The sequence below is a fragment of the Anguilla rostrata genome, chromosome 7 (genome assembly GCF_018555375.3).
Source record: "Anguilla rostrata isolate EN2019 chromosome 7, ASM1855537v3, whole genome shotgun sequence".
Taxonomy (NCBI): domain Eukaryota; kingdom Metazoa; phylum Chordata; class Actinopteri; order Anguilliformes; family Anguillidae; genus Anguilla; species Anguilla rostrata.
In genome coordinates, this window is record NC_057939.1 from 14,190,342 (window position 1) to 14,206,532 (window position 16,191).

A 16,191-nucleotide genomic window follows, 5' to 3' on the forward strand; every position below is an offset into this window, starting at 1 on the left:
AAGGTGAAAACAAAAATCAGCAGTCCCTGTAGCTCTCCAGGACCTGGGTTGGAGACACTGCTGTAACATCACCTTGCAACAATTATCCGGTCTCTTTTATTTTTTTCAGTGTGCTCAGAGCTCAAGAACACAGTATTTCGATTGAAGTATACTTTGAATTGTAAAAGTTTCAATACTGCATCAACAGCAACACATTTATTGTGCATCTTGTTTTGAACCTGAATTGTAAAAAAAAATGTGTTAAATCTTAATGTGTGAAATGAGAGGAACAAACACTTTTAATTACAGCTGCAGATGAGATCTTCAGACACATCAGGAAGCAAGCACACACTGTGTGTAGCAAGCAGAGCATCAGCGTCATTAATTGGATCATCTGTTATGATAATTGGTGCCCAGCTGAGATTAGTTAACACATTTACTGTTAATGAATGCATGTTTCTTTCTAATTATTTTTTTCTTCATTATAGTTTGTCTACATGGAAATGTGAATACTATGTTGACGTACAAATAGTTAAATATACTATAGTTTTCAATGGTAAATTTACACACTAAATTAATTCCATTGCCAAGTAGCTGTGGTACATTATAAGCAGGACAAACCATTCAGACCTGTGTAATCTATGAAAACAAGTTGTACTCCAGTCTAACTGCACCGCCACTGTGAAGTTCACTATCATAGATTTCACTGGCCATCATGGTTTATGCCTTACATATTTTCTGGAAACCACACCACTCAGAACCCTGCCCAAAGTAATATAGGCCGTCACAGACTGTCGGGGATAAGGGATTCAAACTTGCAGCACTGTTCCATACTGTTGCTCCCAACCTGGGGTCTCAAACTCCAGTCCTGGAGGGCTTCAGTCCTTTCAATCAGGGGCCAATTTAAGCCATGGAGACAAGGTGTGCTTAAATTAATTAAGGTGGGCCAATCAGTTAATTTAGTCAAGCACTTAAGTGCAGGAACTCATCAAAAACCAGCAGACACTCCAGAAGTTGAATGTGTGATCCCTGCTTTAAACGGAGACTCATAGCACGTGCCCACGTCAGCCCCGTGGCGGTTTGCGCAGCTGTGAGCATGTGCGGCTCGGTGGGTCGCTGTGTTACCTGGCCGCGGGCGCGTGCGCATCACCGTGCGGTGAATTCCGTGCGTCAGGACTGCAGGGCTCGGCGTTCCCTGCTGCACACTCCTGCCCTGTCAAGCGCAAGAGCCGAGGATTTTTCTCCTGCTGCACCCAGCTGGACAGAAAGGCAGTTGTGACCCGCACGACCATATCGCAAGCATGGTAAGCAGTGTGTAGTGCTGACAATGAGTGAGTGTGTGTGTGTGTGTGTGTGTGTGTGTGTGTGTGTGTGTGTGAGAACCTATCTGATTGTGTTCTGCTGGGGCTGTGAAAAAGACAAATGACAAGTGATGTTCCCTTTTCTGTTTGATACAGCTTCCCCAGCTGTGCAGCTGAATGAGTCTGCATCCCTCAGGCTTCCTCCACATGCCCTATAGCCCACTCTGTATTTGGACAGTGACACAATTATTTAATATTTATTTGTCCAATTACTTTTGGTCCCCTAAAATGGGGGGACTAAGTATAAAAGGCACATAATACCTACATGGTTAATTAACATATGGATATAAATATCCTCAAATTAAAGGTGACAATATGTACTTTAACGTCCTATTAATGGTTTCATTCCAAATCCAGTGTGCAAGTGTGCAGAGTCTAAACAACAGAAATTGTGTCACAAATACTTATGGACTGCTCTGTAGGAGTCAAATTATTTATCTGTGCACGTAACCTGGTTCTGATGTCTGCAACAAAACTTAAGCCAAACCCAAAACCAACTCTGCTTGAACAATAAAGACGTTACTGGATCCCCAAGACAATGCTCTTTCAAAATGCAAAGATGCAAAAGTCTCACAAGGGCAGAATGATTCATATATGTTGTTGCTTTCAAACAATTTCTCAAGTTATTCAAATCAAGATTAAAAGGATCAGAAAGGCCTAACCCAAGATCCATCAAAGTGACAATAATTTTGCATCTTCAGTTTCACAACAACATTAAAAGGCAATTATTTTAATATAAAATTAATTTACTCTTGGGCTATAACAACATTTAACGTTACATTTAACTACAATGACAATCATCGCTTATTCAATAGCACTCACTCAAACAACTCTGACACATCCTCATTATGACACACGCATCTGAACTAAGAAGCACAGCATCACAGCAACCACTGATTTCCCCAAAGGCATTTTGTCTATCAGTAGGAAAGTAATGCATTTTTTTTTGTGAACGAGGGAAGAAAAAAAACTTGCAATTATTAATTATTCTGATCACTTGCTCTATCACACTGAAAAAAGGTCAGCGGTTTCAAATTCTGATTTTTAAAAACATGAACAGATTTTTAAAAAACTGTCGTCTGACATGGGCTGAGGATATTGAATTACCACCCCAATTTGTGAATAGTCAATCATCTGCAACCCCAGCCGCGTTCATGCTGCAAATCTCTCGATTCGGGAGAGTGCGGACATCCACGGTGCTCCTCCCAAACATGTGGTCTCGCCAGCTGCTTATTTTCACACCGCAGACTACAGTAAAATTCGCAGAGCGCGTAGTCGGGTGAAGACCTTTCATGTGCGGCTTTGACTGCAATCTACAGGCGCCCGATCAACCAGCAGGGGTTGCTAGATAGAGATGAATGTGGAACCCTGTCCGGATGAACTCTCCTATTCCCTGGGTGACTAAATTGCGAGTCATCCTATGGAGCTACCGGCCACAGTTGGCACTAGCATGGTCCGGATTTAATCCAAGGCCATGAGGTTCATCCATGTACCACTGTGTGGTGCCTTAACCAAAAAGAACCATCCAGCAATCCCATGATGAACAGATTTTTTACAGTCAATAAATAATTTCAGCTGTTTTGATCAAAATGGTAGCCACTAAATGTGAAATCATTCTGGTGTTATGCAATTGATACACTCAATTTTGTCTGATCCATGGCACGTTTTGCAGCACAGGAACAAAGGAATAAGTAGATTATTAAAAAGTCACATGCCACATCCCATATTTCATGACAAATACAGCCTTGGGGCTTTTGGGGTTTTCTTCCCCTTGATAGGCACATCCCTTATAACCCAACCCCACAGTCCAGCTTCAGAGAGGAGCCACTGTGAGCAGGTCAAATTAGCCATCATGCATATCTGATCACCCAGCCTAGAAGTGCAAACACCGCATCACACTGTCAACCTCATTTCCCACTTGTTTGAAGTAGCCCTAAGAAATAATAAAAAAGCAATAAGCACACAAGACCTGCACATTCACCTTGCTGAATTGACGGAGGACATAGCAGTGATAGATTGGCCTGTACAAACTTTTGGCAATTCCAAGTTGGAGTAGAAAGAAAACAAATACGGAACATAAGGAAGAGTGACCGGGACATTGTTCCTGTGTGCTCTCACGTAGCTCTCCTCACGGTCTCCTTACAGAGAGAGACGAGATGCTGGAGCTGCACCTTTAAGCCCCCGGCTTTCACATGGCTGTCAGCCACCCTGCAGCCAGTATGCTGTGGTAAAGATTTGCTCGCGGCGCGTCCGATCGGCCGGAAGGAGGAGAGCAGGCGAGCATGCGGAGGGAGTCGGCCACGCCGCCGCGGGCACGGCATCGCGGGGCTGCCGTCGCTCTCGGTCGGTCTATTTATGGAAATCTCCGCCGTGTTTCTTAAAGGCACATCATCCGCTGCGCGAGCGTGCTCTGTGATTATCAGTCAGAGCTCGTCGCTGACACACGTGTGCTCTGTAATTATCAGCTGGAGACACCTTTCCCGCAGACTCACCTCAGAGGCCAGGCTGATTGCGCACGTAAATGCTCAGCCCGTGCGAACTACATCTGCGCCTGGAGAAGCCATCTGTGGCAGGGTTTACATTATGGCACGAGCCTCAAGCATCACTCAAACAAAACAATTGTTTGATTACGCCTGTATTTAAGCTTTTTTTGTTGTTTTGTTTTGTTCGGTTATGAAGAAAGCACATTACTAATGACCAATGAAAATAAACACACAAAGAATAAATTATTCATTGGTTTCAGCTAATGTAAGTTGAAAAGAGGAAATCAAATTCTCACTAATTAAATTAACTGTAAATTGTGAATACGTACGTAATGATTCATTATTGATGTAAAATGATTTTCCAGTGTGGCCATTTACTAAAAACATGTTCCGCTGAAAATTTGATGCAAATGGGTCTATATATAGAGGTTTTCAGCAACTGACAGAGAAAGTAAACCCTGCCTCGTTAATTTGGCTTTTAAGAGAAAATGAGCACAAATAATACATATCTCCAAGCTGCCAAGCTTTTTTTTTTTTTTGCATACGAAACCACTTTTTCATGTCATGAAATTTTAATCAAATTCATGGCATGTGCAATGAATAATTCATACATAAATAAACTCAAACCCATGTTAGCTTTTTTTAAAAAAAAAAAAAAAACCCCTGAACACCATCAGATGGAAAAAAATAGCACTTTGGTGCTGTTTTTCACAAGGAAAGTTGCTAAGACAAAGTGACGTGAACTGGCACACATTGTGCATGCCACGCGATTTCTATCTCAGTACAGCAGAGTGTCAGTTCGTTACCATTTTGCTTTGTGCTGATGCATATTAGCAATGTGTGGTCATCTCATTCAGACCTCATACACTGTATACTCACAGTGAAGCATTTCAGCAGGTATACATTCATATGAAAGAGCAGCTGTGGCCATGTGTGAAGAAGGAGGGGGCGGAGGGAGCTGGAGCGGGTGATGGATTCACACTGACAGCCTCTTAAGGCACGGGGGCTGGGGGAGGCAGTGAGGTGGGGGTGCGGGCAGGGGGGGTCATACAGCCTCTGACATGTTCTTCAGATCTCTCAACTCGCACACGCAGACCTGAATGGAAGTCCCCTCTTTCGGACAACTCAACCAGTACAGACAGCCAGGACCACGTGAGGCCGGCGACCTCTCCACGTCACCCAGAGAAAGAGCATGTCACATGCTCAGCCAGCCCGCACACGCAAAGCCAAACTGACCGCTCCTCTTGCTAGGCAAGCAGCATGCCTCTTGACTTGATGTGTGTCACAAGCTTGGACATCACCAGTACTGACAAGGAACACACACGCAGCGTGCTATGCCAGGTGAGCCTGAAGGAGCATTCACACTGCTGGGATGCAGTGGCAAACCACATAGAAAGTCCCATCGCTACCATCGCGGTTTGTATATTTGCCTATACAGTGAAATGGCACAGTTGAGAACCGATCAGCGCGTTAATCACTGACATTTATAGAGAATGCCAGAAGGCACATCCCACTCAAGCTCAGACGGACGTTGGGCAGACCACACACTAGAAATGCACATGTCCCTACCGTGCTGGGTTTCATCCCATAGCGTTAGTACAGCTGGCCTACAAGACATGGTTCAGTATACCTGTCACAGTATATGAACTGGGTGAGGTCTTTTTCTGCAGAATGGTTGTTGGGGCTGACACTTCTCAAGTTCTGACAATATGGAGTCCATGTATTTAGCCGTATTACGTACAGTTCGTGCGCTATGGGTCCACATAGACCTCCCACACACTGTGGCTCCAATAAACAGTGCTTTCGCCACAGCTCAATAAGCCCCTTGGGCATATAACGGGAGACGTTTAATTTAAATAAATCTTTTGGTTATTAACTGGTTTAAATACCCTTAAAATAGTGTTTTTGCTTGGCGCTGGAAAGTGATTTTGCTTTTGTTTTTGTTCCATGAAAAAATTAGTTCTTTTTTGTTTATTGTTTTCGTTCCCTGTACGGTTTCTAATCCCCATTTTCTGTGTACGGTCTGTGCCTGTCTGTGCTGTTGCTGAAAGAGAGACAGTGTAATATACTTCACACTTGTGTTGTGCAATTCCCTTGAGGCTCCTCTGAAATCTGTGAGTCTATTTCCTCTGTTTAGAGTTGGTGGATCTACAGTATGCACATTCCTGCCAAATTCATAACTCTATGGGCATATAAATGCAAATAAAAATATCTATGCATCAGAGGCATCATTGTTGTAAAAGTCCATTAGATTTAATATGATCAAAAATTAATACTCTTTTCAGCTACTACGGCAGTTGTGAAGTCTGCTTTGAGGATTACATTATGTGACTGTATCTTTTTGTGGGTTGCTTATCTGAAGAACAGGAGCAGTCCCTTGTGTTGAGTGATTAAGTTTCCCTCTGACATTTAATCATGTTTTAGTGGATAATGCACTGCTGATTTATTTTGTTATTTGTTATTGACATCTTGCCCATTGTATACCCATGGGCTATGCGTGGAAGGCTTGCAGAACAGAATAGTCCTTTAATTCCAGAGGCTGAAACAATATCTGAAGAAGGTTCCGACAGAGGTTTTATCGACTAGGTCAGCAGGGTGCTGGCTTACATTTAAGAAACATTTCAAGATATAATAAAATATTCCTGTGCCCTGCGATAGATTGGCGGCCTGTCCAGGGTGTATTCCTGCCTCTTGCCCAATGCATGCTGGGATAGGCTCCAGCACCCCCCGTGACCCTGCTCAGGATAAGCGGGTATAGATAATGGATGGATGGATAAAATATTTATTTTCTAACATGATTTTAAGCTTTACATAATTGACGTCTTCCCAAGACAGGGAGTTTTTTCCTCCAAACTCAGCTCATGATTCCACTAGGCATTGCAGCATTTAGGAAAATCACTCCAATTGGAGCACAAGAATATGAACTTGAATTTTCAATGTCAATCACATTGCAACCTGCTGAGACTGAGCTCTCATAATGAGAAACAAGTTCCTTTCGCAGGCGTTTTCTCACAGCTTGAACGAGAAATGAAAACATAGCTTCTGATTACATAATGTAGCTAACATCTCAGAAGTGCTTCTCAGTGTTTTTCCTTCTTTTCCAACCCTCAAAGCAAACATGCCATCTTTCCTTTCCTCTTTTGCATTGGGATTGGGATTATTGGTGTCTTCTTCTCCTGTCTCCTATTTTATAATTAAATCAGAGATATCAAAGGAGGTTATTAGAATGTTTTGCCTTTGTCATAATTTAACTTTAACTGTCAGATCAAAGTTATGAAACTCAATATTTTAGACACATATAATCTCATTTGACAGATAGGACTAAACAAGCCTGTCTGTCAGAAGTTAGTAATCTATTTGCAATATTTATATAATCTCCTGTGACCGATATGGCTAAACAAGCCTACGATCCAACATTTAACATAACCCCTGCTGCCTAAACCTCTAATCTCCAAGATTTTGATCAATTTCTAATCATTAACTCCAACCAGTATCCCATAAATCTATCCACTATCTCCCATAAAGCTGCCAGTAGTAAGAGAAAAGGAATAGGATATAGATGCCTAAAAAGTTCCAACAAGGTCCAACATTGACTTGTGTCTTTATATACTATTCCAACTGGCAACTAGCTACTTTAAACCCATTACTTAACCCCTAAATATTGTACTTCAACTTGTACTTCAAGCCCACCCCCAAATGTATCACATCTCAATACAGTAATATCGCAAACCTAATGTGTATTTGAGTCGATTCTAACTCTGACCTGAAACAAACCATTTTTATCATTTATTTAATACTACTCAATGTGAGTGACTACACCATTAATGAGCTGATGTGATCATAATCCTTTTTGCAGTAGCATTATTCAAACCTCACCTGTGACCCTGACTGCAACACAAACAGGAATTAACATCTCATGCTGTGCCACTGCTGACACTTTAAAAATCAATTACAAAAAAATCAATTTAAATTAACAGTATTTTTTTCTGATATTAAACGCAATGCCAGTAAGACCTTACCTGACTTCATTTAATGCAAATGCTTTTAACTGTGAGTCAATGCCACTTCACAATTGGACATTTTTCAAAGCCCTTTGCTCATTAGCAAAAGCAATCCATTCTATCCATTCCAGTGTTATCTAACCTCATTGTGCAGCGTCACGTCTGAAGAGCAAAGCACTTGTGGTGCAGAGTATCATTATTTTCCGACGGGAAATATTTATAATAGCCATGTGACGGCCTATTGTAATATATGCAGATACTCCACCAGGTACACATTACACAATGAATGGCCTCCAGCAACACAAAGCATTGTTTAAGAACAGCACATCAATATGTGGACCCAGGGTCACACTGATTTACCCATTTACCCATTATTGTAATGTAGTTAAATAAACAGTACTTAGGCTTACCTTGTGTTTCATTGAAAATGAGTGCTATACAACTACAGTGCAGTATATTGCTGTTGTATTTAGGTTGTGTATAGTCAGATTAGGGTAGGGGTAGGGCTGAGGTTAAGATTAAGAGTTAGAGTGAGGTGTTCAGCTATGATCGGCTTTAGAGTCAGGACTGGGGTGGCAAGAGTTCCCCACTCATATTTCTGACTATGGGGTTGCATTGTTACAATGTATTATTACACGTTAGTTTCTGCATTACAATTTTGTTACAGTGGTATAATGGGAACTTTATACAAGGTAATTGTACATATTACAGCTTATACAGTATTTTCTCTGTGTTTTTGGAACCACTGCGATCCTAAATATAGTCTTTTTATCACCATTTTCCACCTACATCATTACAGACAGAAGCTTGTGCCCTTCTCCAATAAACAAACAAGTCTATAAGCCAGTTTCCATAGTCCAGCCTTCACAGTGTAGCTCAGAGGAGTGAATGCTGGTCATAGTTGGCTACAAATAGAATAAATAATAAAAAAAAGATCCTATAACTAAATATTCCACCACAAATTAACTCACTTCCAAGAAGCATGCTAAGAATGTCCTACAACTGAAATTCATATTTATGGATCCAGTTAATTAGTTTCATACATTCACACCAAACCATTTCCCAAAACAAGTTATTTCAAGACCATAAGGCACAAATTTAATTATACTGTAATGTTTCATCACTTGCAAAAACATTATATAAAATTGAGTAAAAGAGTGGGCTAAGTCTGCAGCCAATTCCCTCTAGGAGCTCACTCTGACAGCCCTGATGTAGCGCTGGCAGCTGGCATGTAGCCATGCTGTCAGAATGACTGATTAGTGTTACAGAATCAGGTCTTTGATGAAAATGAGCAAAAGCATGAAATGATAGCCCAGCCTAGTTTTTCAAAGTGTGACCACCACAGCTCCTAAACTTTAATACCTGCTGCCAACTTACACTCTGCGTCTATTCTTGAGACTCAGACAGGAGCAAGAAATGCTAGTGTGGGTCTGTGTATTGGCAAATGATGGATTCCGGGGGCTTCCTAGGTGCAGAATCCAGCTGAGGTATTTGTGCTCAAGACTGTGGCTGGATACTGCCTGGTCCATTGTGCAATAGTGACTCCTCCAGTCCACTGGGCACCTGCCGCCTGCTTCTGCATATAAGTGGTGCATTCCTTCATGATGATGACTATGCAGCTCAGCTTGAGTAATGTAGTGAAAAGAAGCATCAGCCGACTGCATGATTTGGGTGATGCACATGCTAATTTTGGTTATCCAGAATGGGCAGAGGACTGACAAAAATAAGGGGAAGGACTCTGGGCTAGCCGAGCCTGCGAAGGCACTAATAATGAGTGCAGGCTGGGCCCTACAGATATGGGTCTGAGCTTCGGCTACATCATTAGCCAACTAATGCCAGGAGTCTGCAGATGCAGCTATGCATCTATGTACCGCTGAGTTACTTCCTCCCAATAATGCTCCAGGGGTGCACAGACTACAGTGGCTTTCTTTTCAGTGAATGTTAGGGCCGACATGCATCACCTCTGATCAATGCTGCCGATACCCTACAGTCCTGCGTGGCCTCTAGGCTATAATAGTGGCTAAGAGTTTGTTCTGTCCCTCATGCCCATACCCCTCCCTTTCCTTCATTCAGGACTCATCTTTGTATACAACAAATGACTTAAAAACTATCTTCTTCAGGGAATAAGCTTCAATATCAAACCTGAATACACAGCCGGGGGACAGCAGCCTACACAATACTGCTTCCAAGTGTGACAGAGAATGCTTGCTCTACCTTGGTCATAACTAGCTTCAAAAAAAGCTGTTTAGAATTTTCTATAGCCCAGACTTGAAACTTTACTTTCAGGTTGATGAGACAATTTTACCATTTGTATACATTACAATTACAATTTTAAGCTTTCAAAAGTAGCCTGAGACAAGGCCATTAAAGTTTGTCATTCAAATATATTTTCAAACCTAATTGAGAAAAAAAATCATATTTAGTTATATACTAAGCTATAATGCTATGCATCTGCTAAGATAAGCATAAGTGCTATTGTTAACCAGCATTACTGTGAAGACTTCATCTGAATCTTAGAGCACATATTTGCATGTAATAATTCTAGCAATTGTGAAGCTCTTTAATATTCATCACTACAATGCCTTCCTTATCTGCTGTCCAAATTCTCAAATCTATTACCGAGTAAAACAATGCCACCCTCCTGACAGTAACACAATGTTTCCCAAGCAGGTCAAAACAAACCAATCAGTTAATATAGTGGAGCACAGTGCAAGAGTGCCACCTATTGGACGATCACAGCACTGTCTGTAGCAGAACCACAGGGCCCTAAAAAATAGCACATTTTTAAGATTAGATGTCCAGAGGAAAACAAATGTCAGACACAAACACTCCACTTCAAACAGTCATCCTGTTTTCTGTTTATTATCAACATTACACATACACAGTAAACAGATTTCCAACATTATCATTCAATGGGCTTGAAAGTAAAACAAAAAGCAAACTGTAAAGTCAAATACACAATAATCGTTACTAATGGTATGCTGGCACCACAGGGATAATTTTAATGCATAAATCACATGGCTTCTGCCCATAAAACACAGTAGTACTGGAATGAATCATACGGGCTACTGTACAGCAGATTGCACAACTATGCTGAGACACAAAATCACAAAAATATTTAACTTAAAATAAACAATCAGTCTAACAGCACAATTATTACTCCTGTAACTAATCTCTACTGAACATAATCTAACACCTGTACTGAGCGACATTCATTTCACTCATTCATATTGAATCACTGTTCATGCATCCATAATGCGGAAGTAACACAACCAGGTTGTTCCAGGAGAGTGACGAGTTCTAAATCAGTGTCAAAGAAATGAGAAATAAAACGGAAAAAAACAAAGCAAGCACAAGACAGCAAAGGACAAATCAGGATAAAAAAAGTTTACAGTCAATGTTATTAATGATACAGCCCAAATGATGTCAATGCTATGACAATTAACATATTATAGATTGTCTGTTTTACCATTGGAGTATCAAATCCAGTCCCTTTTATTGATTTCAATAAGAGTAGGAAATTTAACATACTCACATGGATCTTCCTCATTGGTAAGAGGACAGCGCAAAGTTTTATCTAAAATATCCACAGTAACACCCTTGTCTTAATTTATCACAACATAAAAAGATGACAGATAAGTATCAGGAATAACGTTATTCCCATTAAGTTATATACCATATAAAATTTTCTTTTTCCTGCTTATCATATGGCTTTGCCTCATTTTGGTTTTCTCAATTATTGAGCAGTATAAGAAAATAGATGTGCAGCTCTCAAGATTTCTGAAATCTTTAGTAATAGAACCCCCCGAACCAAACTGAAAGTTCAACCAGTAGAAAATTAGCTAGGAACTGCTCATTTTCACCCATCATGGAGTTCAAAGTCACCACATAAACCTCTGCACATCTGTGCTGTCAGGCCAATGAAATGTCTTGCTAATGAAAATATAAAGCGTAGCAGCGTTGACCAGGGTGTACAGACCGAACTCCGCCAGCAGCCGAGGTGTGGAGGGCAGAGGGATGTGGACACGGTACAGCAGGTAGGGCAGGATGAAGTAGCGGAATTCCAGAAGCTTCTGTGGAACCGTGGCAGCAGTCAGACAAACCAAAAGTGCCAGGTTCCAAAACAGAGACTTGGACTTTAAGGATTCCATGAAGTTCCACATGGCAAAGACGTACCCTGGCACCACGAGGAAGGGAACCAACTGGTGCTTCTGGAACACCTTCCTCCACACATAGAAAGGGTAGTGCCTGTTGTCGGCAAGCAGGTACTTGTGAACGAAGGTGAACTTCCACACCAGGATCAAGGAGACGACGGTGAGCAGAAGGTAGAGCAACGGCTGCTTTCTCAGGGAATGTAAAAAACTTACGGCCCTGCGGTAGGAGAGCCAGGCGGGGAGCGAGAAGAGCAGCGTAAAGGAGAAAAAATAAAAGAGCTGAGGAAAGTTCAGACAGGCCTCGTGGCTTGTCCGATCCCCCACTACGATCCCACCATTCAGCACCATGAACGCTACGAAGCCCGCCGCCATGACAACGTAAGGCCAGGCCACCAGGAGCACGGACTTAATGCTGCTTGGGGTGGTGGCGTATTCAAACAGGAAGCGCGTCACCTTCCCAACCCCAGCCAATGAGAAAGGGACTTGGGAGGGACATTTTTCCTCTTTTTTCTTGGACTGCTCCGTCTTCCAGCTCTCGTCCAGCTTCTGGGTGACCACGGTGCCGGCACAGAATGCCACCCAGATGATGTTGGTCTGGCGGAAGAGGATGGCGCAGCAACCAAGAAGGCCAGCCACTTTATGGCTCCCATACAGGGACATCAGGTACGCGAAGAGGACGAAAAAGGTGGACCCAGCATCCGTGTAGTACAGAAATGTGAAGAAGTAGAGCACAGGGAAGGTGGACAGACACAATGCGGACAGCACTCGGCGCATTGCAGCTCGAGCCTGGGACAAAAATAGAAGACCACTATTGTTAAAAAAAATACATGAACCATGGACAAGAAAAAGTAGGGTATTAACAAAAACTCTGAAAATCAGCTCCTAATGACTATACAACATTGACAACAGCAAATCACGGCACTAGTCCCATTTCAGACCAAAATACTTAAATCCAGTCACGTGCATATCACAACAAGCCATGCATATACAGTTATCAGGAATTAACTGAATCTCACCTTATCTTTGAGATGGAGTTTATATATGATAAGATACAGCAGATAGAGGTTTCCGCAGTTAAAGAGCAAATTTATGAAACGCAACATTCCGGTGGAGCATACCACCTTCCCCGTCCACCCAGCCAACCACATCAATGGTTTAATGACTCCAACGGACACCAAGTATAGGCCAGGTAGTGTGGTGATCATGGGGTCCCACTGGATACAGAGACGAAACATGCAGAACAAAACACGTAATGCTTGTTGTTATAACACTTAACTAAGGTCATCGTTACCATTGCTATACCAATTAACTAATATTATCCAGCTAACACATGGTTTGATTTGTTGGCTAATGACCAAGAATACTGAATAAAACATATTGTTATTAAAACAGCTCATAAAACAAAATATCAGAACAGCCTTAGTTAAACAACAGTTCAACAGCCTTAGTATCAACAACAGTCTTAGTTGTTTAGCCACATACCTCGCTGAATTTCCCATCACAGTATTTCTGGGCTTGTGGTACGTGAAAAATTTCGTCCATGTATGGTTCCCTTTGCTCCCGTGTAATTTTTGAGAACAGAAGACAGGAAATTAGAAAGTTTGTGCTACAGAGAGCAGTAAAAACATACCCCTCAAACCTCTCCATCACTAAACCACTTGAAATAATGATTTAATCAGCACTACAGACAAACTATGATGACTTTAACATCATTGATGATGGACGGCAAGCGATTATCTACGGTAGCCACCAGACGGGTAATCCGCTAAAGCAAAACATCACTCCTGAGGCAAATTTTTATTTGCGAAAAAATGAAATGTGTACACCCAACTCACATATTCCGTGTAGCAACAAAACGAATGTACGAACAGTTCCTAGAATTATTTGCACGTAGAGCTACGCAGTGATAAATAAACTAAAAAGTAAAATCATAAAAAATAAAAAAAATAAAAAAATGCCGTTCATGTCCTTTTTAAAAAAAAAAAAAATTATTTTAATTAAATCCATATTTATTGAAAGAAACAATATTTATAGTGTTGCTTTCCATAGGAGGAACTTTTCTTGTGGGCGTGCTTGTGTCACTTAGATATTGTTCCCGCTTAGACAGATGCCCAGCAGAGGAGCACGCTACTATTTTGAAGCTAGCATATGCAATACATTGCAAAAACACCACAACAGAGCGAGCTACAAACGGCTAAATTTATCTGGATAGCTAGTTGCTGTGTTTATACAGGTTTTGAAATGCACCTGTCTCAGCGACTAGAACTGTTTCCTGAATACACAGTGACACAATTGCTGTTCAAAGATGTCAAAAACGCGACAGACTTGAGGAAGAATGCAATTGCTGGAGAAATAAGTGGAGCCTTAATAAATCCGTCGGTGGTGAGTGTGTGTGTCTGTGAGGGGGGGATTGTCCAGTGATGTCATGCAATCAGGCATTTGAAAACTGACAGAAAATACTCTTTACGCTTTATTTTATAACAACTGTTATTCTGCTCCTTTTGTGTAATGCTGTATTCTTTTGTAACTCCTCATACAAATACATTTTTGTTTTAACAGCTAGTTGACCCCTTCCAAGTCCTTGTGGCCACAAACAAAGCACTTCACTTGCAGAAAATTGGAAAAATGAAAACACGGAGTCTTTACTCTGAAATCATATTCAACCTGTCACCCACAAATAATGTGAGTTTAATTTTATTTCATAAAGTGTTATGTAAATGAAGTGTGGTTTGTATATTTTGTGCAGACTGAAAAAAAAAATCAATTGAATGGGCACTGGGAACTGTGATGAAATATGTAACCAGAAATGCTTTTCTTCCTTGTTTTAAGATATCTGAGGCTTTCAAAAATTTTGGAATCTCTGACAGTGACAGCGCCGTTCAGGTTGTTCTGGTTCATGCTGACGCCGAACAGAACAATATGGATGACATACTGTCCAAGGTGGACGGCCAGCAGATATCAGTCCATCACATCTCAAGTTTGAGTAACATTGCTAAAATCAAAAAGGTATCTGTGTGTCTTATTGTATTTGGTTCAAACATTTTACTTAGCAACATGAGTGCATACATATAGTGAACAAAAACATGTAAACGCTAATGTGAAATCACTTAATCGGGTATTTTTGGGCCACCACATGTCACCTGTATGGAGTCTACTGTTTGCACCATCTGGAATTGAACTGCTCATGTAATATGTTACCATAGCCTTTAAAAACTCAATCAACTCACTCTTAGTAGTCAGAAGTAGAAAATGCTGTTCCGGTAATTGATCCAGAATATTTTTTAAAATCTGAATTCCAGAATGCATTCAAGCATTCAGAACATCCCATAAAGGCTGACTGCTCATATACTGTGGATGGTAGTATTGCCATCTTGAAAGACCCCTCTCTGCAGGAAAAAGATGCTAACATGGGGCAAAGCTGATCATTTAGTACTACTAAGTAACCTTTGACATCGGGTGCTAAGGATTTGAGTCCATTCCAGCCATGTCAGGGAAATACAGCCCACGCAGTTGTAGAACTACTGGAACCATATGTTGTTGGAACACTGTTTTGTTTCAGTTTTTTGTCCATTATCTGTAGAAATTACGTTAACTTCTTTTCTCCATTTAAAATGTATCATAGCTTGTTTATTTACTGTTCATAACTTCTGAACTGTAATTTACTTGATTGTGTTGCAGCTGTACAAGGTCTCACCACAGGAAGAGCTGTGTGGAAGCCTGCTGGATGCTGTAATCTGCAGGATGGCTACCAAAGATGTGTTATGAACAAAAACCAAAAATAATTTCATTTGGAAAGGTGTGGTCATTGGGGACTTTTTAAAAATATATTAATTGCAAACTTAGATGCAGTCATTCAGTGGTTATATATTGTTTGGATAAATATACTGTGTTCATAGGGATGGACATGATCTTGTTCATTTGTTTGGTTAACCTCGTTTATCTGTCAGATGTTATGATTTACACCTCAAGAGGTTACTGTACATGACACATTGTGAGACAGCTTGCTTTGTTCTTTATGTGCCAGCACACACCATGTGTGCAGTCCTGTGTGTGCAGTATGTGAAAATCACAGGCAGCTGTTTCTGAGTGCTAAAATCGCCATGTCTGCCACCAACAATCATACCATGGTCAAGGTCACTCAGATCACGTGTCTTGCCAATTCTAATGTTTTGTGGAACAAATAAATCTTTTCACCATGTTTGCATGCTTTATA

At 41.1% G+C, this 16,191-nt stretch overlaps 2 protein-coding genes across 3 annotated transcripts; one reads left to right on the forward strand and one right to left on the reverse strand.

The window, feature by feature from the left end:
* Window positions 1-992: 992 nt before the first annotated feature.
* tprkb (Tp53rk binding protein) lies at window positions 993-16,176 on the forward strand. 2 transcript variants are annotated; one of them, XM_064343004.1, is made up of 4 exons: window positions 993-1,283; window positions 14,538-14,660; window positions 14,808-14,984; window positions 15,657-16,176. In XM_064343004.1, the coding sequence occupies exons 1-4, from the start codon at window positions 1,281-1,283 to the stop codon at window positions 15,741-15,743; spliced, it is 390 nt and encodes a 129-aa protein (XP_064199074.1). In that variant the 5' UTR covers window positions 993-1,280; the 3' UTR covers window positions 15,744-16,176. The 2 variants fall into 2 exon arrangements, with proteins under 2 accessions (XP_064199074.1, XP_064199073.1); XM_064343003.1 differs by lacking the exon at window positions 993-1,283 and adding an exon at window positions 14,060-14,360.
* alg10 (ALG10 alpha-1,2-mannosyltransferase) lies at window positions 10,654-13,814 on the reverse strand. The gene is made up of 3 exons (XM_064342999.1): window positions 13,461-13,814; window positions 12,995-13,192; window positions 10,654-12,764 (listed from the first exon to the last, which is right to left on the reverse strand). Exons 1-3 carry the CDS (start codon window positions 13,623-13,625, stop codon window positions 11,706-11,708), a joined length of 1,422 nt encoding a protein of 473 aa, XP_064199069.1. The 5' UTR covers window positions 13,626-13,814; the 3' UTR covers window positions 10,654-11,705.
* Window positions 16,177-16,191: the final 15 nt, after the last annotated feature.